Source organism: Canis lupus, chromosome 11, assembly GCF_011100685.1.
Source record: "Canis lupus familiaris isolate Mischka breed German Shepherd chromosome 11, alternate assembly UU_Cfam_GSD_1.0, whole genome shotgun sequence".
In the NCBI taxonomy this organism is placed as follows: Eukaryota; Metazoa; Chordata; class Mammalia; order Carnivora; family Canidae; genus Canis; species Canis lupus.
In genome coordinates this window covers 54,228,208-54,250,701 of record NC_049232.1, presented here as the reverse complement: position 1 = coordinate 54,250,701, position 22,494 = coordinate 54,228,208, and the positions used below count along the sequence as shown (strand labels likewise).

Genomic DNA, 22,494 nt, shown 5'->3' with positions numbered 1-22,494 from the left:
TCGCAGTGGGATTTATCCCAAATCCACTTTGAACTAATACACTTGGGTCATAAAGAGTCTACTAAAATAAGTGCATATATTTAATTTTGTCAATTCCATTGTCTTGCAAACACACAAGACATTCTCAATGACTACTTTAATCAAAGAATCTTTTCCAAATGAATTATGATTTGAATAAATCCCTTCTTTAAATTGGATTTTCAAGAGTGAAACTTCCTCCAATCAGTAATTAAGCTTTTGGGAGATTTTGAATCCTTCAAGAACTTGGTAACAAGCCACATGGGCTCCCCCTAGAAGAACACACAGATTCACATATGAACAAAAGATTTCATAAAATTCAGAGTCTGTAAACTCAAGGTAAAGATCAGAAAAGAAGTTGGCCCCTGATGAGACTCTGTAGCCATTATAAAGTCTTTGATTTCCACTCTGAGTCAGATGGGTAGCTGCTGGAGGATTTTGAACTTTCATTTTAACAGGAACTTTCTGGCTACTGTAAGAAGACTAGACTTGAAATGAGCAAGGGCAGAAGGAGGTCACTGCAATCATCGAGGTGTGAGAGGATGGTAGTTTGAACCAGAGAAGCTGCAATGGAAGAATGAGAAGTAGCCAGATTCTGATATAGTGTGAAGCAACAGGATTTGCTGACCAGATTGGATGTGATGTGTAAGCAGAAGAGATGAGTCAAAGCTGACTCCAAGGGTTTTGGCCCGTGCAACCTGAAGGCTGGAGTTGTCATCACCTGGGATGAGGAAGACTGAAGGGGTATTAGGTTGTTAGAGGCAGGGCAATAAGAGGTGGATATCAGGAGCCACATTTTGGATATTTTGAACTTAAGACACCTTTTAAACATCTGAAAAGAGGTACTGAGTAGACAGTTGGATATCTGATCTGGAATTCTGGAGGTTGGGCTATAATCATATTTACATGTGAAATTGAAGTAATAATACAATAATGCCTACATAAGAGTACTTACTATGGGGAGGATGAAACAAGACAATGCATGTAAAGCTCTCAGTGCAGTACCTGGCAAACAATATGCCCTTGATATCGTTTAACTATTATTTTAATGGAAACCTAAACTCTCTGTCAGTATTTCTATCATTACTATAAAGTTGTGAGTGTGGTTATTTTTAAGATTGATCACTGTCTCTTGTGTCAGTTCTTGGGTGATTTACAGAAGAGTCTTGAGCCATGGCAGTGCTGTTGGAATTGGTCTCTAGCCCCCAGAGTTTAAAATGTGGAAGGCTTTTGCATGCATTCAATAGTCTTTCTAGGTAGGTTAAGGTCACATTTCTTAAATAGTATGTTAATCAACTCAGAATTTATTTCAAGTTTCAGGGAGTGTCTGATGCAGAGAATGAAGCAGTTTATCAGGAGAAATTGGAGACCAGCAAGGATCCTTCAGGGAAAACATTCCCAGCCCATTCTGTGGCCCCTGTGATATAGGAGGTGTAAGTGGAAGGACCCATAAGAAATGACTCCTTACCATGTCTTGACTTCAGTAGCTACAGATGGAATCATTGGCCACAAGTTCATCTGGCTCCTTTCAACATTGATTCACAAAGGCCACAACTCAGGTCTTCCTGAAACAGCAAGCTTCTTAGAGGAACTTTCTTGGAGAAGCACACTCTTACTATCTTGTATTAATTTATTCAGTGATCTTTAGCTGTTTTATATTGAGAAAGTAGAAACAGAGCTGGTGTGGTTTTATTACACACTTCTAGATCTTTGAAGCAATGAGTTTCTGGCATCAAAACCTAAGCAATGTCTGAGGTTTCTCATTCCTTTTATATCTCTTTGAATTTTAACTATAAAATCCTTGACCCTGTAATTCTCTTCAATGTCAATGACAGAGCTAAGGCTCCATAATTGTCTATTAATAATCTGCCTAATCTCCATCTGTATCCAAAGGAAAGAGATGATGAAGAGGTTCAAACAGTCCAAAAATGCGTCTGTAACAAATAGGTGACTAAGGTCACGTACAATGATAGATTTTGCTTGGTGGATTTAGCAACAGCAGCACACCATCCCAGATGGGGTAGATGCGTTGTTGAGAGGAGAGAGAGAAAAGGACACAAAAGACAGGCTCTTTCCCTGAATCTTTGTTTTCTTCCATCTGTAAACAAGGCCACATAAACTGAGTTGATTGCTGCTAATGAGCAGAGTAATGCTCAATTAAACTCCATGAAACACCAATTTCATTCCTCTCCCTGATCCTTTTGCAAGTTTCTAATAATTGCTACATTCATTATGACCAGGCTTCAAGTGGATCTCCAGGGGTGGCTCCACATGAGAAAATAACTCTTCTCCCTCCTGTCTCCCATCCCAGGAGTCAGGAGAGGACACTTCGGAGACTAATACTTTGGGGTCCCATAGTCCAGCAGGACATGTGCATTCCCTCCAGACACCCCACCACAGCCTTTCTCTGGGTGTGTGTCCCAGAACTCTCGGTGCAGGAGAGCTAAAAGGTCCAAGAACTGGTGACTCTAACCTGAGCCAGTCCAGTTGATCTGTGGAAAAAACTGAATGAATTTGTACCCTGTGTCTGTTTTTCTATTTTATTTTTATTTTTTTAAAAGATTTTATTTATTTATTCATGAGAGACCAGAGAGAGAGGCAGAGACATAGGCAGAGAGAGAAGCAGACTCCTCGTAGGGAGCCCAATGCGGGACTTGATCCCCAGACCCGGGATCACGCCCTGAGCCAAAGGCAGATGCTCAACCGCTGAGCCACCCAGGTGTCCCTGTTTCTTATTAATTATTTTAAGTAAATTTTGGTTTTATATTTTTCCAGCCAAGCTAAGGAGGAAAAGGAAAGACTTTTGTCCATATCCAGGCATGGTGGTGACAGAGGAAAAAGCTTTCTAGCAAGAGGTGTTTATGCCCCAAAATCTTTTGGGCTTAAACTTCAGAACTCAGGTTCACCAGAATAATACAGGGCTTTTTTTGTGCCTGGACAGTGTGACCATAAAATTTATCATCCAAATCAGGATACTTTTCCAAGTGAAACAAGGCAATATAAATAATGCCACCAGTATAACAGTATAATAAGCATAAACTGGTGCTTTCCAGGCAACCAGACAACATTTTGATCACCAAATGAATCCTGGCCTATCTAATTCTCTCCTTCATTCAAGAGAACTGACCTGAAAGAAGTTTCCACAGCTGCAAATAAATACCCTTGCCTTCCTACTGGGATAAGTAGGTCCTTGAGTTTTATGAATATGGGAACAGATTTCTTTCTTTTTACTTATTCAACAATTGTTCTAGCCATTTTAATTGCAGAGTCCTTTCACAAGTTCTGTCTACCCAGTCTTGCCACCAGTTAGCCCCCACATCCTTGATCCAGAAAGTTCATCCAGGAGTCTGAAAATTATACAGCCTGTCTCCTTAATTCAGTTAGTGGACACTGGGCTGAACATATAAAATCCCACTGAGAGAAATAGTATGTTTTAGAATTAGTTTTGTCTGGCCCTACAAAATAGGACAGGGATCATAAGGCAGTTTGGGGGGTTCCTATCAGAGGCAGCCCTTCCCAGTGTCAAATGGGGCTCCTCCAGGGCACAGAATGTGCGTGACCCAACCCTATATCTACAGTGGCTATTGCCCAGCACAGGGGCTTGTGCAGAGTGAGTTCTCAGCCATGCTATGGAATGACAGGGCTGCTTTCCCACACCCCTGAGTCCCAGGCTTCAGAGTGCCCATGGTTTTCTTCTCTCTTCCTGTGCAGGAAGGGGAAGTCCTGCCCATGATTCCATGCCAGCTGGGTTTCTGCTGCCAGCCCTCAAGTACTGGCTAGCATTCTGCTTTCTCAGTACTGTGTTGAGCCAAAGAGGGCCTCCCAAAGACTCCAGGTACCAGGTTTGGGCACAGGCTAAGTCCACTTGGTTCCATTCAGTTCGGGAACACTCAACAAAGCCCATTACCTTCTCAGCCCCAGGATGGATGCTAGAGACACAGAATTAGAGACACATGCAACCTTGAAAGACTGTATGTGCACCAGGGCATGAGTGGTTAACAGCGATGACTGCAGTGGGGCTGTCTGGGTTTGTATTCTGGCTCTATGACTCACCACCTGATTATCCTTGGGTGAATATTTATTTTCACTGTACCTGAGTTTTTCATTTAGAAATGGAAATATGAGCCTGCCTCAAAAGGTTGATGTGAGAATTATGACAAATTCCGATTATGATCATTATGATTTAGAACCATGCTTGGTACAGAGCAAATAATAAACTTAACTATTACTATTTTTGACCAAAAGTTGCTCCTCTTCCCAGGTGGCCTAAAGCTTGGCACATCTCCCTTAATTCTCTCTGCATCTGACGGGTTTCCTCATTTTCAGGAGGGGCTTTTCTTTGCTCCTGGCCCATCCCATTGCTGAGAGCCAAGAACGACACATCTCCACCCTAAACTTGGTCAACACAGAGGAAGGACCAGATTTGAAAGGTGTCACCCTAAGCCAAGAGCCTGAGCATCCCTTGTGCCCACGTATTTCCAGTTCTTTCAGAACCAAAGGCAGGAGTTTCCACATACCTCTCAGAAATTCAGATACCGGGATCCCTGGGTGGCGCAGCGGTTTGGCGCCTGCCTTTGGCCCAGGGCGTGATCCTGGAGACCTGGGATCGAATCCCACATCGGGCTCCTGGTGCATGAAGCCTGCTTCTCCCTCTGCCTGTGTCTCTGCCTCCCTCTCTCTGTCTGTGTGACTATCATAAATAAATAAAAATTAAAAAAAAATTCAGATACCAACGAACAGTGAGCACAAAAGAATCTTCCCAGGAATTTTTCTGAATCATAATGTTATTTTCTTCTCTACTCACCCTACATTCTCCACTGAATAGTGGATCTTCTTAACCAGTAAAGGTTGACTATGATGTATTTATTCAATTAGGCAAATGCATACTATACTTTTCCTTGCACTTCCCAAGGAATCATTAATTATCAAAACCACTACCACCCATTTAAGACAGATAAAATTTAAAGTAAACTGGATTTTTTTTTTTACTTGACTAAGGTAATTCTGGATTTCCATGACTTGAAAGTCTCACATTCCAAATAATCTCAATTCACCCACCTAACAGTTCCAACTCAAAAATACATGTTGCTGCCATGCCTGCCCTAGCCATGCTCCCAGTGGTACTCCTTGCATCATCTCTAACACAATTTGGATAATATCAGTGCAAAGGAGATAATCAAAGCTATTGACCAATAAACACAAAAACTTTCCCCAAATGTGATCATTTTATTATTTAGCAAAAATCAGCACTGCTCTGCTGCCCACCTTCACCCACTCCAATTCTTGGAATTGCTTCTTCATGATAGACTTGAGTTAGATCCTCAAGATACAATGTTGAGCTACTATGCCCCAGAGGTCTCTACGTCTAGGATGATTTAAACAAATCTCTGTCCTAGCTTGGTTTCCTTTTGCTGAAGACTGCTTCTGACCTGGAACCAAAGGTTAATTGCCCTTATGCTCCTAGTACATACTTACCTGCTTCCTTCCACTCGTGTCCAGGCCACACACTGATTGCAGAATCCCACAGCATCAATCCTGGAACAGACTTTGGAGACCAGCTAATCCAAGCCCTCATTTTACAAACACAGACGCTGGAGCCTACAAAGAGGAAGACGTTTGGCCAAGGTTACACAGCTCATTAATGAAAGAGCTGGAATTAGAATTGCCAAACTGGAGATTCATCTCCCTGTGGTGTCATTCTTCCTCCAACTGGTTCTTTTGCTCTCTGCCCTAGTTGGCTTTCATGCATTCACCACACAGTCCACACCCTCCTGGGATGTGTCAGCAGCCCATAAGGTTCACCCAGAGCAAACTAACCCAGCTCAGCTGGCCTGGGGTGCTTTACCTGCAGAGGAACGAATGTCATGTGACTCTCTTGGAAACAGACGCACTGGGTAAGGACACATGTGATGTTCAAGTGTATCCAGCACAGCATGTCTCCCAAGTTCGTCATGCTGAGAAACAAGCAAAACCTACGAGTCACTCATAATGTCTGATACTTTTAAGTTCTTTTTCGTAGGCCTGTAATTTCAGGTTACCCTACAACAAAAGCTTGGTATTGTCCCCCTAAAAACAATATATTTAACATCAAAAATTTACTCAGGAGATACTTTGTGAGCATTGCCAATTTGCTAGGCATTATGCTATCAGGAATAAACAAATGAGGAAAGCATGATTCCCAACATTTTGCAGTGGAAGAGGCAGACACATAGACAATGGCCAGATATTGTGTTAAGAGCTTTGAATCTAGGACAGCAGGTCCAAATCTTAGAGAACACAGAAGTAGCAGCTAAGCGAGCACAGGAGGGTTAGTGGAGACTTTTTTAAATGATATTTTAATTTTAGAATAGTTTTAAGATTTACAGAAAGGTTGCAAAGATAATACAGAGGGTTCTCATATACCTTTCACCCCAGTTTCCCATAGTGTAAACATCTTCTCTTACTGTGAAACATTTCTTAAAACTGAGGAACCAACATTAGCTCATCACTTTTAATTAAACTAATAGAGACTTCTTGAAGGAAGTGACATATAGGGTGATTTCTGAATGACACTAGAAGTTAGCCAGATGAAGAGGTAGGAAAAAATCATTTTAATCAGAAAGAAAAGCATGGCAAGACCCAGAAGTTAAGGGTTTTGTGAGTTCAGGGAACAGCCATGTGGAGGTGGAGGTGGGAAATTTGCAGGGGAAGAGGACAGAAGAAGAGACTCCTGATATGGGAAGAAGAGTGGAAAGGGTGAAGTGAAGGTTAGTGAAGAGGACAGGAACCAGATTGATAAAAGGCCTTCTAAACAGACCCAAAGCATTTGTACTTTTTCCTGAGCACCATGAGGAATAATTAAGGCATTTTATCCAAGAGACTAACATTATGAAAACTATACTTGAAAAGATTAGTTAGACTGCAAGGCAGAAAACACACTTGCAGGGATACGACAGAAGAAAGAAGACGAGCTGATGGGTAGCCTGAGCAAAAATCGTGGTTGGAAGGGACAGAAAGAATATAATGAATTTTAGAGATAGTACGGAGATGGAATTGATAGAACTTGATGGTTAAGCAGATATAGAAGCAAGGGGAGAAGGAAGGCTCAAGGTTGACTCCAAGATTTCTGGCTTTGGCAACTGGAGGGACTGGATGGTGGTATCAGTTATTAGGCCACAGAGCACAGGAGTTAAGGTTGATTAGGAAGAGAAGAGGACTGGTTGCACTTTGAACAGTGATGTATGATGTATCCATGGGACATCCAAGGAAACAGTGAAGTCAATAGGTTCGTTGGATATATGGGTCTGTGTTTCTGGAGAGAATTATGAGTTAGAGACATATATGGTGAATCATTAGCTTAAGGATGGCAATTAAAGGCAGATTAGACTTCCCATGAGAATGGAAAAGGGTCCAGGAAAGAACCTTAAAGAAAGTGGCCATTTAGGAAGAGCTGTGGAAGGAGGATGTGGAGCATCTAGAGGAAAACCAGAAGAATGTGGTACCCATGAACCTAGGAGGGGAGAGCTTCCCTGAAAGGGTCATGTGACCAGCAGTGTCAAATTGTGCAGGGGCAGGGTAGAGGCCCACAGGGTCCTTTGGATTTGACAATAAGGACTTCCCTTAAAGGAAGCAGTTTCAGAGAACAGGTGGGGCCAGAAGCCCAATCCGTCCTTAGGCTACAAAATGAATAGGAGGTTAAGACAAGAGAAATAGGAGAATGGATCATAATTTTAAAAAGATTTACTGTGAATCAGAGGTCAGAGAGAACTGAAATGAAGATGACAAATGATAGTAGGTCCTGTTGCAGTAAAAAAAATTACTTGTTCCATTTAGAATATGCCAACGCCATCATTTTTCTAGAGAAAAATTATATCTTATGATTAATAGTAGCTACCATTTAAAGAATTCCCACCCTAGGCAAGCACTTTGAAGTTCATCATCTTATTTAGCTTTTAAAACACTTGGAAGTAGATATTAGATCTCTCTGTCACAGATGAAGAAACAAAAGACCAGAAAAGTTCAGACACAAGATCTCAAAACAACTTCATGGAGCAACTGGAAGTTCAACCTAACCTTTACTCCAAAGTCCCCATTTTTCCTATTGCAACCATACTACCTCTTATAAACATGTCCTACAGTTGGCCTTCATTTCCAGTGCAAATGGCCAGAGCTAAAACAGATGGTCAAGGAATTCCATCCACGACTGTGAGAGCCCTGAAGGAAGAAACAGGTAACCCAGGCACACACTTCTTGTTCAACGATAATCTCTGAGTAAACAATAAAGAATCTCTGGTTTTGAATCCCAGAGATTCTTGCCAGGGACTCAATATGTCCCTTTTGTTGGGGAGATAGGCAGGGAAGCGGTTAGTGGGGAAGGTGTGAGGCCAGGTAGCTCAGAGTAAATCAGTCCATTGCTAACTAGAAAAGTTAGGATTGTAGATAAGGGGAAACTGGAAAATTCTAAGAGAATCTTACAAAAATTATTTTTGGCCTAAAGAAAACAAAGAATAAAGGAAGAACCAAGCTGCCTTTATACATCCAACGAGAAGAATGATCCCAACTGGCTTCTGACACTTAGGAAGACATAACTAAAACGAGTGGGAATATGGCAGAGAGAGGCAGATTTTGGCCTTAAGGAAAACAGCTGCCTACCTGAAGACAGATGGAACTGCCCAGTAAAGTGTGAGCCCCCTGCCACTGCTGACTCTAGTAGAAGCAGGGATGTTAGAGGTAGGGGTCAAGCATCAGAGAAGGACTTTAAGAGACCCCCTGGATGTTAAGACAAGTTTTCACAAAATAAAGCCTGGTGTTTATTTTCCCCAACTGGAGTCTAAATATTACATGATGGGAAGATTGGCATGTTCCTTAATTCACAATTGGTACGATGCACAGCAATTCAACTTTAATATGCAAGAATAAAATGTATTCCTACTTTTAGGAAGCTCTGTGTTTGTTTGTTTCTTTTTTTTTTTTTTACTGTGTTTGTTTCTAAGATGATAAAATATGCTTACAGGTAGCTACTCATTGGTTTTGATCAGGCAGGGCTGTCATCCTGAAAATGTCAGGGAGAAGGTGTGGAGAATAGATACTGATAGCCTTACCTTTGTTTTCTGTGGAGACTGGATATAAAGAGCTCACTTCTTGCTTTTTAAAAGGGCTCTTGACATGGGATGAGAGGTCATCCAGCAGTGTAGGACTGGACCTATAATCACTGAGTCAATAAATAATTATCTCTTTCCTCTTCTTTCACTTTATAAATATTAATCAAACACCTATTATACTACAGGCAAGAAACCTGCACTTTTTATTGAAGGCAAAAAACTATACCCAGCTGTATAAACACATGTCCATAGCATACATGTGTGTTTTTGTGTAATGGAGATAGTATGGGAGTAGTGACAATATCAGCTCTCCAATCTCAGTGGGGAGATGGCTGGTAACTGTTATGTGTTCTAAATAATGTCGATGCAAACTAAGACCTTCAGTATGTTTTACTTTCCTTGCTGCAAAATAATTAGAATTTACAGCACAAGGCAGCAAACCTCCTTTAAAAACAAATAAAATAAAAACAAAAAGTTTCCACCCCTTGTTTGTAGTTCTCAAAGGTGTTGAGATCTGACACCTACACTCTTGGCCAAACAGAGCTTTTTCCTCAGACAAAAAAAAGGTCACTAGGAAAAATTAAGAACTTAAGGTAACTTAAAATTATTACTTAAGGTAATAATTGTAATGATTGGAAATTTTTTTATGTGTGCACAAAGATATTGTTAGAATCATGTTCCCTGAAATTTATTTATAGAAAAAATATGAAAGCACATTAAATGGCCAAAGGTAGAGGAATAGTTAGATAAATTTTGGTACATCCATGTAATGGAATACCATACAGCCACCATTAATGATGCTTAGAAGAATATTTAAAGATATAGGAAGACAGTCAATATAACTTAAACAAAAAATGCAAGTTAAAATAGCATATACCATATGGCATATATATGTGGTGTGTAGATGTATATATATATATACACACACACACACACACACACGCCCAAAAAAAGAAAGAAAGCTATACATGTATACAAAAGAAAAAGAAAGGCTGATAGATTGATTACCAATACGTCAATAGTGGTTGTGTGATTATGGGGGATTGTTCTTTTTTTCTTTTCCCTTATTTTTTTTTATAATGAATTTTATTTATTTATTTATTTATTTATTTATTTATTTATTTATGATAGTCACACAGAGAGAGAGAGAGAGGCAGAGACACAGGCAGAGGGAGAAGCAGGCTCCATGCACCGGGAGCCCGACGTGGGATTCGATCCCGGGTCTCCAGGATCGCGCCCTGGGCCAAAGGCAGGCGCCAAACCACTGCGCCACCCAGGGATCCCCTCTTTTCCCTTAATTGTATATTTTCTGGGACACCTGGGTGGCTCAGCAGTTGAGCATCTGCTTTCGGTTGGGAGTGATCCCAGGGTTCAGGGATCCAAGCCTGCATCAGGCTTCCTGCGGGGAGCTTGCTTCTCCCTCTACCTATGTCTCTGCCTCTCTCTCTGTGTCTCTCATGAATAAATGAACAAAATCTTTAAAAGAAAAAAAAGAAAGACAGAAAAAGAAAGCAGAGTAGGGGTATTGAGGAAACAGGACGATCATTGAATCCAGGGGAGGGATGCTTACAGATTAGACTCTTTTGTCTCCTTTTGAAATTCTCCATAACATCAAAAATCCCAAACAGCATGGGTCATAAGATCAAGCCCCACCTTGGGCTTCACACTGAGTGGGGAGTCGGCTTGAGATTCTTACTCCCTCTCCCTCTCCTGCCTGTGCTCTTTCTCTCTGATAAATAATAAAAATAAATCTTTTTAAAACTTATGTGTTTTCTAAATTATATAAAAATAAACATGTACTTTTATGGAAAAAGTTATTAAAAGTATATGGTTATATTATTACATATAATATATATTTTACTATATATGGTTTCAAGTAGTTATATAGCCATAAATAAGTTAAAGCAAGTAAATTTTGAAGTTCTTTTTTTTAAAGTTCTTTCCTTAATCTTGCCTATGATATATAAAAATTATTTAACATACTTTAAAATCATTATTTAAGGATTTTTATTTAGGCAAACAAAAACAAGTTATACAAAAAGAGGTAAAAATAAATCACTACATTAAAATATTATGGAGGACTTTGGGTAAATTTCTTTGGGGACAATTTCCTTTTTACATGATAGATATACAAAGCTACCAATTTTTCTTTTTCTTTTTCTTTTTTTTTCAATTTTTCAATTCTAAAGGTTAGCAGATATGAAGTTCATCACTCAGGGGGTACTTTCTGAGTTTTTACCATGTATAAATATCAATCCTGTTGTTTGGAGGATTAACGTGAGTGTTCCTTGTACTTGAGGTACTTCCAGTCTACTTTGAAAGATCAAACATTCATGAATCATCCAGACAACAAAGCCCTAAAAATTAGAACAGAGAATAGGGTATTATAGAAGGTAAACGCCAGTGAGGTGAAGGTTATCAAAAATCTACTTATGTTCTAAAGTCCAAAAGGTCCCTCTTCCTGACGATGCCTCTTGCAGGGCTATAATTTCTAGAAGTAAGCTATCCCACTTGCTGGGTGAGGATTCTAGTTAACATCTATCACAGAGCACCCCTTCCCCTGTCCTCACTTTTGTTTCATACATGGTGGGTCCTGGATGGACTTCAAAACAAAGTTTATTTGGGGAACACCAGACCATGTTCATCTCCTGAAGGAATGAGGAAGAAGATATATGGAGCTGTCTAGTAACATGGTCCAGATTAACTACTACTGATGGGGGTGGAAACATGGAAAGAAGGACTGCCATCACCCTCTTGATGAATGGCAACCACCCTTTCTCCTGTCCCTCTCAAACTGAGGTTGAACAACACCCCATTCTTCCAATCCTTACCTCTGAGGGGAGGATCATCCCCTCAGATGATCCTCTCAAAGTATTTAAATCTGCAAAGTAGTGGGGGAAAGTGCTGAACTGGAAGCCCAGAGACCTACCTGAGTTTACACTAGCTCTACCTCTAGACTCCTTCTAGGCCTCAGTCTCCTCCTCTATCAAATGAAGGGTTGAACTGTGCAATACCCAAAGCCTATAGCTCCCTATACATTAGAAACCACAAGGTTTCTGTGAATATATGTCCAAATTATTCCCCAAACATGAATCATCCATAAATCTCTGACCCTGTAAATACAAATTCCTCCCCAATGATGGAATTGAAATGCTTAATTTTCTTACGGGTAAATTGGATACACCAAACAATTGTGTGTCTGGGAAGTCGAGGCAAAGGAAATAGCTCCTAAATCCCTCTTGTGATCAAAATGGAAAAGAAGATAGGCTATGACATCAGCTAACATTTCCTCTATGATCAGACTAGAAGTATCAATATGAAATTATGTGTGCATAGTTTTCATTTTTACCTTTCGTAACAAAATCATAGGGAATCCTTTGCTTTTAGCCTTTCAGCAAGATTATGAAGGAAGAACAGGAAAGATGAACATAATTTCAGCATTTTTGAGCTGCAAGTGATATTAAAGATTAGGCCCAACCCCCTCATCATTCCAATGTGGGAAAAAAAATGAAGAGTCCAAGCTGTGGCATAGCCCACTCCGATGCGATGCGAACTTCCTCCTGTGTCCTCTCCATTTGTCTCATGTAAACCAATGGTCAGTGGACTATACCGCCACCCACAGGCCAAAAAAGGAGGGGTGCCCCCCCCTCCCCAAAAAAAGAGGAGCCTAAGCTCTTTTAATGAGTTTTCTTCATTCCAAGTGGAGGAGCCATGCAAGGGGAAGACAGAGTTCAGGCATTTTTGAAACAGTTCACCCTCCTAAACTGTATCCAGAACCAGTTCCTCACCTCAAGACCGACTGCTCCTTATTTCTTTCCACTACCTTCCTGTCTCCCTACAGGTAGGCTGCCAAGCACCACATACCTCTCTAAGAGAATTGTTATGAGAATAATGTTGCCCTTTAACAGGTCAGCTATTTGCCACATCACCAGTCCAGTCAATAAGTGCTGCTTCATATAGCATTGGATGAATAAAATTCAAACGCTAAAAAGTGGATCTTTTTACCAAGATACATGACTTTTTGCTAATTTCTCCCCTCTTTGAATCCCTGTGAACCCAGGCAAGTTACTCAAAAACATCTCAGTAAAGAAAAAAAATGGTAGTTCTATATGAGAACTGTGTAACTAAACTCAGTCAGCATCAGGGACCTCAGTTACTGGTCCTCATTCCTTGAGGAATGAGGTCTGCCCATCACCAGCAGAAAGATTTGCCAACTCATTTTGCCAACTCATTTTGCCTCACTATTTAGATGGATGAGATATGCCTTCTTGTTACATTCTTCCTACTGCATTCTTCTTCCTGGCTGCCTTGATGCCAGACCACATTTGATAATATTTTGATTCCCATACACTCCAGACCAGAATGCCCTAGATGATGCAATTAGAAATAAAAATGCTTAGATTGTTAGAACTGAACAGGACTCTCAAGAGCATTTAATCATATCTTCTCCTTTTACAACTAAAGAAATGGAATTGCATTGAAACAGAGACTTGTCCCTCATCACATGGCTTGATGGTGGCAGTGCCAAATCTAGAGGCTGTATCTCCAGTCTTCCTGTCCAGTTTCTTTCCACAGCCCCTGCTGCTTTCCAGGGTCAGTGCAGGCTTTCTATACACTCTCAAAGTGTTGGATAGTGGCTGCTCCTTGGGAGCAGCCCCTTCCATTCCAGAGCTGCCTCTGCTATTCCCCTACATGAGTTAGGGATAGGAGAGGTTACTAAAGCCCGAATATGTAGAGGAGTTCTCTTTCTTGCCCCAATGTCTTACATTCTATCAATCAGGAAAGTGGGCAGCATTGCTTTAGTTACCAGTTACTGCAGTAAATTAATGTTCTAATTTATCCAAAACCAATGTTGTGCAATGTGCAGTCAGGAAGGCACATTCTCTTTTTGTTTGTTTGTTTGTTTGTTTTTTAGAGAGGGCAGCTGGCGGAGGGAGGGAGAGTGAGAATCCCAAGCAGGCTCCATGCCCAGCTCAGAGCTCAAGGTGGGGCTCAATCTCACAACCCTGAAATCATGATCTGAGTTGAAATCAACAGTTGGACGCTTGACAGACTGAGCCACTCAAGCATCCCAGATATATTCTGGTTTTGAATTATGTGAGCAATTCAATCATCTGGTTTGTGTCTAAAAATTATAAATGGCTGGGCACTTGGGTGGCTCAGCGGTTAAGCGTCTAGACACCTTTGGCTCAGGTCATGATCCTGGGGTTCTGGGATCAAGTCCTGATCGAGCACCCTGCAGGGAGCCTGTTTCTCCCTCTGCCTGTCTCTGCCTCTCTCTCTCTCTGTGTCTCCCATGAATGAATAAATAAATAATCTTTTAAAAATTATATATGGCTAGTTGGCCTGCAAAATTGGGGGCTGCACTCTTTTGATGACTCTGTGACAGGGAATCTGATTGCACTAAACCTCTACCTCCTGACTCCAGTCTTGGCTATCCAGGCAGGCACTACTGGTTAAAGATTAAGAGAGGAGCAGTGGGGTGCAGGGGAAAGAGAGTGCAACTTGACATTATAATTATCTGCATTAGAACCCTGCCCCTGGGCACCTGGGTGGCTCAGTGGTTGAGCTTCTGCCTTTGGCTCAGGTCATGATCCCTGGGGCCTGGGATGGAGTCTCACATCCAGCTCCCCATAGGGAGCCCGCCTCTCCCTCTGCCTATGTCTCTGCCTCTCTCTCTCTCTCTCTCTCTCTCTGTCTTTCACAAATAAATGGATAAAATCTCAAAAAAAACCCATCACTACCCATCACTAGCAGAATGACTCTAAGCAGTGCACTTGGTTTCTCAGCTCCCCCTCCTCGTCTGTGAAATGTTGAAAGGACCTGAACTTGTTTTATATATACTGTATTACTGGGCCAATATGATAATCTATCAGGAACAATTAACACCAGAAATGAGAATATAACGATAATATGGAGTTAAAAACTTTTATGTCTGAGTCCTACAAACGTAAATATAAAACCCTACTGCAGGGGTGCCTAGCTGGCTCTGTCAGTATAGCATGGGACTTTTGATCTCAGGGTCCTGAGTTCAAGCCCCAGCTGGGGCATAGGGCTTACTTTAAATAAACAAACAAATTTCTATATATAATAAAATGAGGCTGACAATAACATTTTTAAAAACCTATTGCATTTACTAGCTGTGTAATGTAAAGCAAGTTTCATCATCTTCATCTTTTGTTTTAACTTCTCAGGAAATTTTTCAAACATGCTCAAAATAGACTAATTAAAATGCTATGTTAATCATTCTAATTGATTTTCAACATTTTTCTTTTTTTTTTTTAATTTTTATTTATTTATGATAGTCACACAGAGAGAGAAAGAGAGAGGCAGAGACATAGGCAGAGGGAGAAGCAGGCTCCATGCACCGGGAGCCTGACGTGGGATTCGATCCGGGGTCTCCAGGATCGCGCCCTGGGCCAAAGGCAGGCGCCAAACCGCTGCGCCACCCAGGGATCCCAATTTTCAACATTTTTCTAATATCCTTTCCTCTCCCTTCCTCAACACTCCCCCCCCCCCCCCCCGCCAAGGTATTTTAAAGTATATTTGGGCAAGTTGTTTTAAAGCTGTCTGTGCTTCAATTTTCTCACCCAGGAAATGGAGGTTTTGATACCTAACTCACGGCGTAGAACCGTAGCTATTATGAAGTACGGCGGTGTCTTCGGGCACCGCCCGCTCGGAGGTGTAAAAGCACTCTGCGGCGTACAGCGCCCGGCTCAGGACACAGGTTACTGCACAGCCCGGAGGACCCGGCGTCGCGCGTGACTGAGAGACTACGACCGCCCTCTTCAGGCAGCTCCCTGCAGAACCTCTCAGGCAGGAAGAGGATTGTCCCTCGCAGGCCCCCGTCGCCGCGCGCGAACACGAGGGGCGGGAACAGGAAATGGGGTGGGGCCGAGTTCCGGGCGCCCGGCAGCCTCTGAGGAGAGCAGAGCGTGGCCGCCGCAAGGCTGAGAAGCAGAGCCGTGATGTTCCGCATCGAGGGCCTTGCGCCGAAGCTGGACCCGGAGGAGATGAAACGGAAGATGCGCGAGGATGTGATCTCGTCCATACGGAACTTTCTTATCTACGTGGCCCTGCTGCGAGTCAGTGAGTGTCCTTCCCGGGCTGCGGCCGCGAGACCCGCGGGGAGCTCGCGGACTTGGCCCGCCCGACTCTGGTCCTGGGGTTCTGTGGCGGCCCGCGAGCTGAGCGGTCGCGGGGGGGGTAGGACATGTGTGTCGAGGAGAGCGGGCGCAGGCGCAGCTGGGGGTCTGCGGGTCGGGGTCCGGGTACAGAAGTGCCTGCGGCGGCTCGGGCTGCGAGGGTAGTCCCGCCTCGCCCTGCCTTAAGAGCGTTTGAATGGAAAGAGCCTCGAGGGTTACTACCTCCGCCTCGCAGCAGCTCCCGTTTTGCCGACAGAAACGGGGAGCTCGAATGGAGAAATGGCTGGCTCAAGGTCACTCAGAGATCCAGTGAACGATCTTGCTCTAGAATCCACAGTTCTTAATACCACGTTTCCTTCCTTCAGTGCTGACCTCTGAGATACAAAAAAAAATATTGCTTATTTGTACAGAGGGTGAGGTAAATAATTGCTTTTTTTCTTTCTTTCTTTTTTTTTTTTTGGAAGAAATGAGAAGGAAAGGGTATGAGTCTATATGGTTAATAATAATAATACCTGAAGGTTTATTTGAATTTACGTTTGGCCGAAGCATATTTTTGCGTTGTCTGGTCTTGACAGTAGTGCTTTGAGGGGAGACGAGGCTTAAGGTGCTGTATATCCCGCTTGCAAATGAGAACTCACCTTTCAGAGGGTCTTAACACAAAATGTCAGCGCTAAAGGCACACTAGATATTAGAGCTGGGTGCACCTCTGTAGGTCACGTCTCTAGCTTTGCTGATAGGAATCTCAGAAGTGATTTGCACCCCACCCCCCAATTCTCACTTCACCTTTCTTTTCATTGCACCTTGTTGTGTTTTGCGAATATGTCTGGTGGAGAGGCAGAAGTGATTCAAATAAATAAAGGCCATACCGAGGTCATCCTGTAGAAGGCTCCTGTTGGGCCTAGGCCAGAGCTCACTGAAGCTTGGTACCCCATCACTGACTATGGTATTACCTTGTTTCCCCAGGAGAGGGAGCCCTGCTGAACAGAAACCCAAATCTTCAGCTTTTTTTTTTTTTTTTTGCAACTCCCAACTTATTTTTCTCTTCTTACCTTTTTTGTTGACTTAGCTGCCAGTAAAACATTTGCTTCTTTTCAGTGACCTTTGTATCTGATATGAATTAGTTTTCTTAGAAAAAAAAATAGAGAATACTGTTTCACATTACCACTTTTTATTTTATTTTTTAAAATATTGGGGATCCCTGGGTGGCGCAGCGGTTTAGCGCCTGCCTTTGGCCCAGGGCGCGATCCTGGAGACCCGGGATCGAATCCCACGTCGGGCTCCCGTTGCATGGAGCCTGCTTCTCCCTCTGCCTATGTCTCTGCCTCTCTCTCTCTCTCTCTCTCTCTGTGTGTGTGTGACTATCATAAGTAAATAAAATTTAAAAAAATAAAATATTTTATTTATTTATTCATGAGAGACACACAGAGAGAGAGAGAGGCAGAGACACAGGCAGAGGGAGAAGCAGGCTCCATGCAGGGAGCATGACGTGGGACTTGATCCTGGGTTTCCAGGATCAAACCCTGGACTGAAGGCAGCGCTAAACTGCTGAGCCAACTTACCGCTTTTTAAAAGAAGATATAATGGGTATACAGTTGACCCATTTAAAGTGTGCAGTTCAACCTAAGGGTCTATCCATAAACGGACAAAGAAGATGTGGTGTGTATATACAGAGGAATATTACTTAGATATAAAAATCTTCCCATTTGCAACAACATGGATGGACCTATAGGCTATCATGCTGTGTAAAATAAGTCAGAGAAAGATAAATATCATATGATTCCACTTATATGTGGAATCTTCAGAAACAGACTGATAAACACAGACAACAGACTGGTGATTGCCAGTAGGGAGTAGAGTGGGAGATAGACAAAATAGGGGAAGGAGCTTAAAAGCTATAGACTTAAAGTTACAAAAAAACAAGTCACTGGTGTACGGTATAGAGATAACATAGACAATACTGTAGTAACTTTATGTGATAACTAGACTTATTGTGGGGATCATTTCATAATATATAAGAAATTGAATCACTGTGACATACACCTGAAACTAACAGGGTACTGTGTGTTGATTATATTTTATTTATTTATTTTTAGTTTTAGGGTTTTTTTATATTTTATTTAAAAAGAGAAAATTTTTGGATCCCTGCGTGGCTCAGCAGTTTAGCGCCTGCCTTTGGCCCAGGGCATGATCCTGGAGTCCCGGGATTGAGTCCCACATCAGGCTCCCTGCATGGACCCTGCTTCTCCCTCTGTGTCTCTGCCTCTCTCTCTCTCTCTCTCTCTCTCTCTCTCTCTTTCTCTGTCTCTCATGAATAAATAAAATCCTTTTAAAAGAAAGAAAGAAAGAGAAAGAAAGAAAGAAAGAAAGAAAGAAAGAAAGAAAGAAAGAAAGAAAGAAAGAAAGAAAGAATTTAAAAACAAAGGGTATAATTTAGTGGTTCTTAGCATAGTCAGGGTTGTGCAACCATCACCACAATCCATTTTAGAACATTTTCTTTACCTCTAAAGGGGATACCATGCCCATTAGCTGTCATTCCCCCATTTTCTCCCTTCCCTTTCCCTTGGCAACCACTAACCTGTTTTTTCTTTATGGATTTGCCTTTTCTGGACATTTCACAGAAAGAGAATTGTAGAATATGTGACCTTTTGTGTCTAGCTTATTTTATTTTGCATAATGTTTTCAAGGTTCATCCATATTACAGCACATATTAGTATTTCCTTCATTTTTATGGCCAGGTAATATTCCATTGTGTGGATGTGCCACATTTTGTTTATTCATTTAATGAATGTTACTTTTTTAATCTGACAAAAATTAGAAATATCTGGGCATACTGCTGACTTTGCCAACTTTCAACAGATCTCAGTATCTTCAGTTTAATGTTAAAAATATGTTTTATTACTTTAGTATGGGTATTGAGAAAGAAGATCCTTCAGGCCACTTTTTTGGTCATGGCCCCTTCTAGTTTCTAATTTTTTAAATTGTGGTAAAATATATATAAAATTTATTTTTAAGTGTACAGTTTAGTGGTATCAAAAACATTCATAATGTTATACAACCATCACCACCATCTCCAGAACTCTTTATCTTGTAAAACCAAAACTCTCTCTGTGATTTTGACATCTCTTAAGGCTCTCATATAAGTGGAATCATACAATATTTGTCTTTTTGTAACTGGCTTATTTGACTTTGCAGAGTCCTAAGGTTCATCCATGTGATAGCATATGTCCGAATCTCCTTCCTTTTTAAGGCTGAATCATATTTTATCATATACCACAGTTTGCTATCCATTCATCCGTCTTGGATTCAGATTGCTTCTACATTTTAGCTACTGTGAGTAATTCTGCTATAACATGGATATACAGATATCTCTTTTTAATTTTTTGAGGACCCACCATACTGTGATCCATAGCAGCTGTACTATTTTACATTCCCACAAACAGTGCACAAGGGTTCCCATTTTTCCACATCCTTGCCAACAGTTTGATAGTAGCCATCCTAATGGGTGTTAAGTGGTATCTCATTGTAGTTTTAATTTGCATTGTCCTAGTGATTGGTGATGTTAAACATCTTTTTGTGTGCTTTTTATTTCGGCCAGAGCACTTTTAATATAGGACAGTCATAACACTTCTTTAGATTTAGATCCCTCTAACAACATTTTTGTTTTCTAGCCCTTTCTCTTTGCACCTTCATACCAAACCCTATAAGAACTGAAGTAAGATTGTATCATAAATGATTTGGATTACATAAGTGTTATATGGCTTTATTTATTTGGGAGAGGGGAACAGAGGGAGATGGAGAGAGAGAATCCCAAGCAGACTCTGTGCTGAGCAGGGACCCCTGGTGCCGGGCTCAGTCTCAGACCCTGAGATCATGACCTGAGCTGAAATCAAGAGTCAGACCTTTACCAACAGAGCTACCCAGCACCCTTCAGATAGGTTTATAAAGGTGAAAAATGGCAATTTGTTTTTTCTAGTGTTTTATTCCTTTAACGGTTAAATCACCCAAAGTAAAAAGAGTGTCCTTTAAAGGAGGATTGAATTTGTTCTTTATGGTCGTAAGAGAACTACCTGGAGAAAAGATTTTATATAGCGTAAAAGTGGACCTTAGAATATAGTCAGAGCTTCATGACATTGGAAAGATAGTGAGTCTCTTTTACTAGGTTTGCAGTCTCAGGTTTGGCCATTATTTGGAGTTGTTTTTAAAAATGTAGTAAACTAAATCTCTAAGATTTCCCCTCCAGTCTTATAAATTCTGTAATGTAACTTTTGGGCTAATAGATCTGAAATTCTGGGTTTATTTTTCTTTCAGCACCTTTTATCCTAAAGAAATTGGACAGCATATGAAGATGGGCATCACATGTGAATGCGAGATATGAGGAACCCAGTTACAATTTCTACTCGATCTGCAAATGAATAGGCCCAGAAAGATGTAAGAGACTCTTTGATGAATGGACATAAAAATTCTACTTGTTAAGAACAAGTGTGGCTCTGGTAACTGACCTTCATAGCTAAAGTTTAAAAATACTTGGGAAGTAAAGACATCTTGTGGTGATAGTACACCCATATGCCTGTGATGTTCAGCTTCTGTGAATGTTGATATAATTGTAAGTAATGTCAAACTCTATTTTCTAACAAGTATTAATTATAAGGGAATTCTGTCTACAATAGCACTGTCTTGCTAATTTCTGTTTACATTTTTACTTCTTTCTGGAGTACATATGCTGAATTGTTCCTTATGATTAGTTATATTTTACAAAAGCCAGCACACAGCCACAACAACACTTGAGCACAGGACCATTGGTCTATATTTTTAATTAAAGTATCAACTAAGAAAAAAATTGGGATTTTATTTCTCTTAACCTACTTTTTGCTGCAGACCTCTTTGATGTTGTAATTATTACAAACTACATTAAACTGAGTTCCTCTTGTTTTGGACTGAAGGATTTGCTGATGCTGATAAAGTGACATTATTTTATTGTTGAGCAATCTTTATGTATGAAAGGCAACATTACTGCTTGATGCTGGGAATCTATAGTACCACCAAAGGAAAAAATGCTGTATTTTACATCAGATAGTTCTCTAAGTTTATTGGAGGAAGGGGACAGTCCTTAACCTTCTTCCCAGAGGCAACTACAGTTACCTCTTTTTTAGCTAATTGCTTTGGTATTTACCTTCATGTCTCTAAACAGCATGATTATATTGTTATTTTTTGAATTTTCTCTTTAGACCTTGCCTTCTCCATGTATGGAAGAATTAGGTCTCTTTCCTCTCCTTAACTCCATCACTCTTAACCTCTCCTCATTTCTTCTTCCTTCCAATGTACCTAGTGTGCTTTTGTTTGAATTAATTTCATAAGAACTCTAAATGCTGTTTGTTTTCTTTTCCTATACGTCTTTTTGTTTTCCTAGGCTTCATTTTCTATGAACTTACCAGTAAATCAACTAGACTTTTTGTCAAGTATCTAAATTGATCCCAGTGTTCAGTTTCACTAGATACTCTGTTTGATCTTGTCAAGTAAGTCTTTCCTAGGGCTTTCTGACCTGTCCCAGTCTGGACTGTAGTCTCCTGTGCCTGGTAAAGGGCTGTATTCTGGGAACTCCCTTCACTGCAATCCTGAGAATTCCTTTCCTCTTCTCCCATGTTGGATCTCTTGTTTCTGTATCTTGTTTTCTTTATCTCCTGTCTAGTATGCATTTGAGTCTGCATTGAGTATAGTACTTCTGCCCATCCCTGCCTGGCATCCCATAATCCAGAGAACCCTCTATTTTACCCTTTTCAGAAAATAAACTACTTATGAAAGGGAGCTGAGCAAGAAGCTGCTTAATGTTATGTAGAATTGCAGAGAGCATTCCAAATACTTAGATCTTCAACCAATCCTTATTTTAGTGTCTACTCCTTCACTCCTACTTCCAAAGGTAGATGAAGATCTTGGTTCCTGAACCTTTTAGGGATTCTGGGATGTAAATTGGGTTGTTTGTTTTAGTTTTCTTGGGGCTACCATGTTATTTGCTACTTGTCTGTTTCCAACTTCTAACATTTTACTATTGTCTCCTCTCTTCTTTTTCAATTATTTTAGGTTTATGCCTTAAAATGAAAATCTTTACTGTCATTTAATGGAATTTCAGGAGGGAGTGGAAGTAGATTTATGCTCGATCTACCATCTTTACCCAAATAGCATATGTTTTTACCCTGTGATGCTGTGTTTCATGTTGGTAATTTAGATCCATTCCTGACCTAAGGAGGTGCGGTAAA

The 22,494-nt window shown here is 41.0% G+C and overlaps 3 protein-coding genes across 5 annotated transcripts in view; 2 read left to right on the top strand and 1 right to left on the bottom strand.

Moving 5' to 3' along the window:
• Nucleotides 1–15,867, bottom strand: part of FRMPD1 (FERM and PDZ domain containing 1) — a 150,279-nt gene extending 134,412 nt beyond the window's left edge. The window contains exons 1-5 of one of the 2 annotated variants that reach the window (XM_038552855.1): nucleotides 15,712–15,867; nucleotides 11,338–11,455; nucleotides 9,099–9,208; nucleotides 5,864–5,972; nucleotides 5,494–5,616 (exon numbers count right to left, since the gene is read on the bottom strand). The gene's annotated coding sequence lies outside the window, so the exon portion shown is untranslated. The remainder of the gene's footprint in view (nucleotides 1–5,493; nucleotides 5,617–5,863; nucleotides 5,973–9,098; nucleotides 9,209–11,337; nucleotides 11,456–15,711) is intronic. The other variant, XM_038552863.1, reaches the window with a different exon arrangement.
• A 118-nt stretch (nucleotides 15,868–15,985) lies between these two features.
• On the top strand, nucleotides 15,986–21,182 carry TOMM5 (translocase of outer mitochondrial membrane 5). The gene is made up of 2 exons (XM_038552875.1): nucleotides 15,986–16,187; nucleotides 20,552–21,182. The coding sequence occupies exons 1-2, from the start codon at nucleotides 16,067–16,069 to the stop codon at nucleotides 20,584–20,586; spliced, it is 156 nt and encodes a 51-aa protein (XP_038408803.1). The 5' UTR covers nucleotides 15,986–16,066; the 3' UTR covers nucleotides 20,587–21,182.
• FBXO10 (F-box protein 10) overlaps nucleotides 20,717–22,494 on the top strand; it is a 63,072-nt gene continuing 61,294 nt past the window's right edge. The window contains exon 1 of one of the 2 annotated variants that reach the window (XM_038552867.1): nucleotides 20,717–20,846. The gene's annotated coding sequence lies outside the window, so the exon portion shown is untranslated. The remainder of the gene's footprint in view (nucleotides 20,847–22,494) is intronic. The other variant, XM_038552866.1, reaches the window with a different exon arrangement.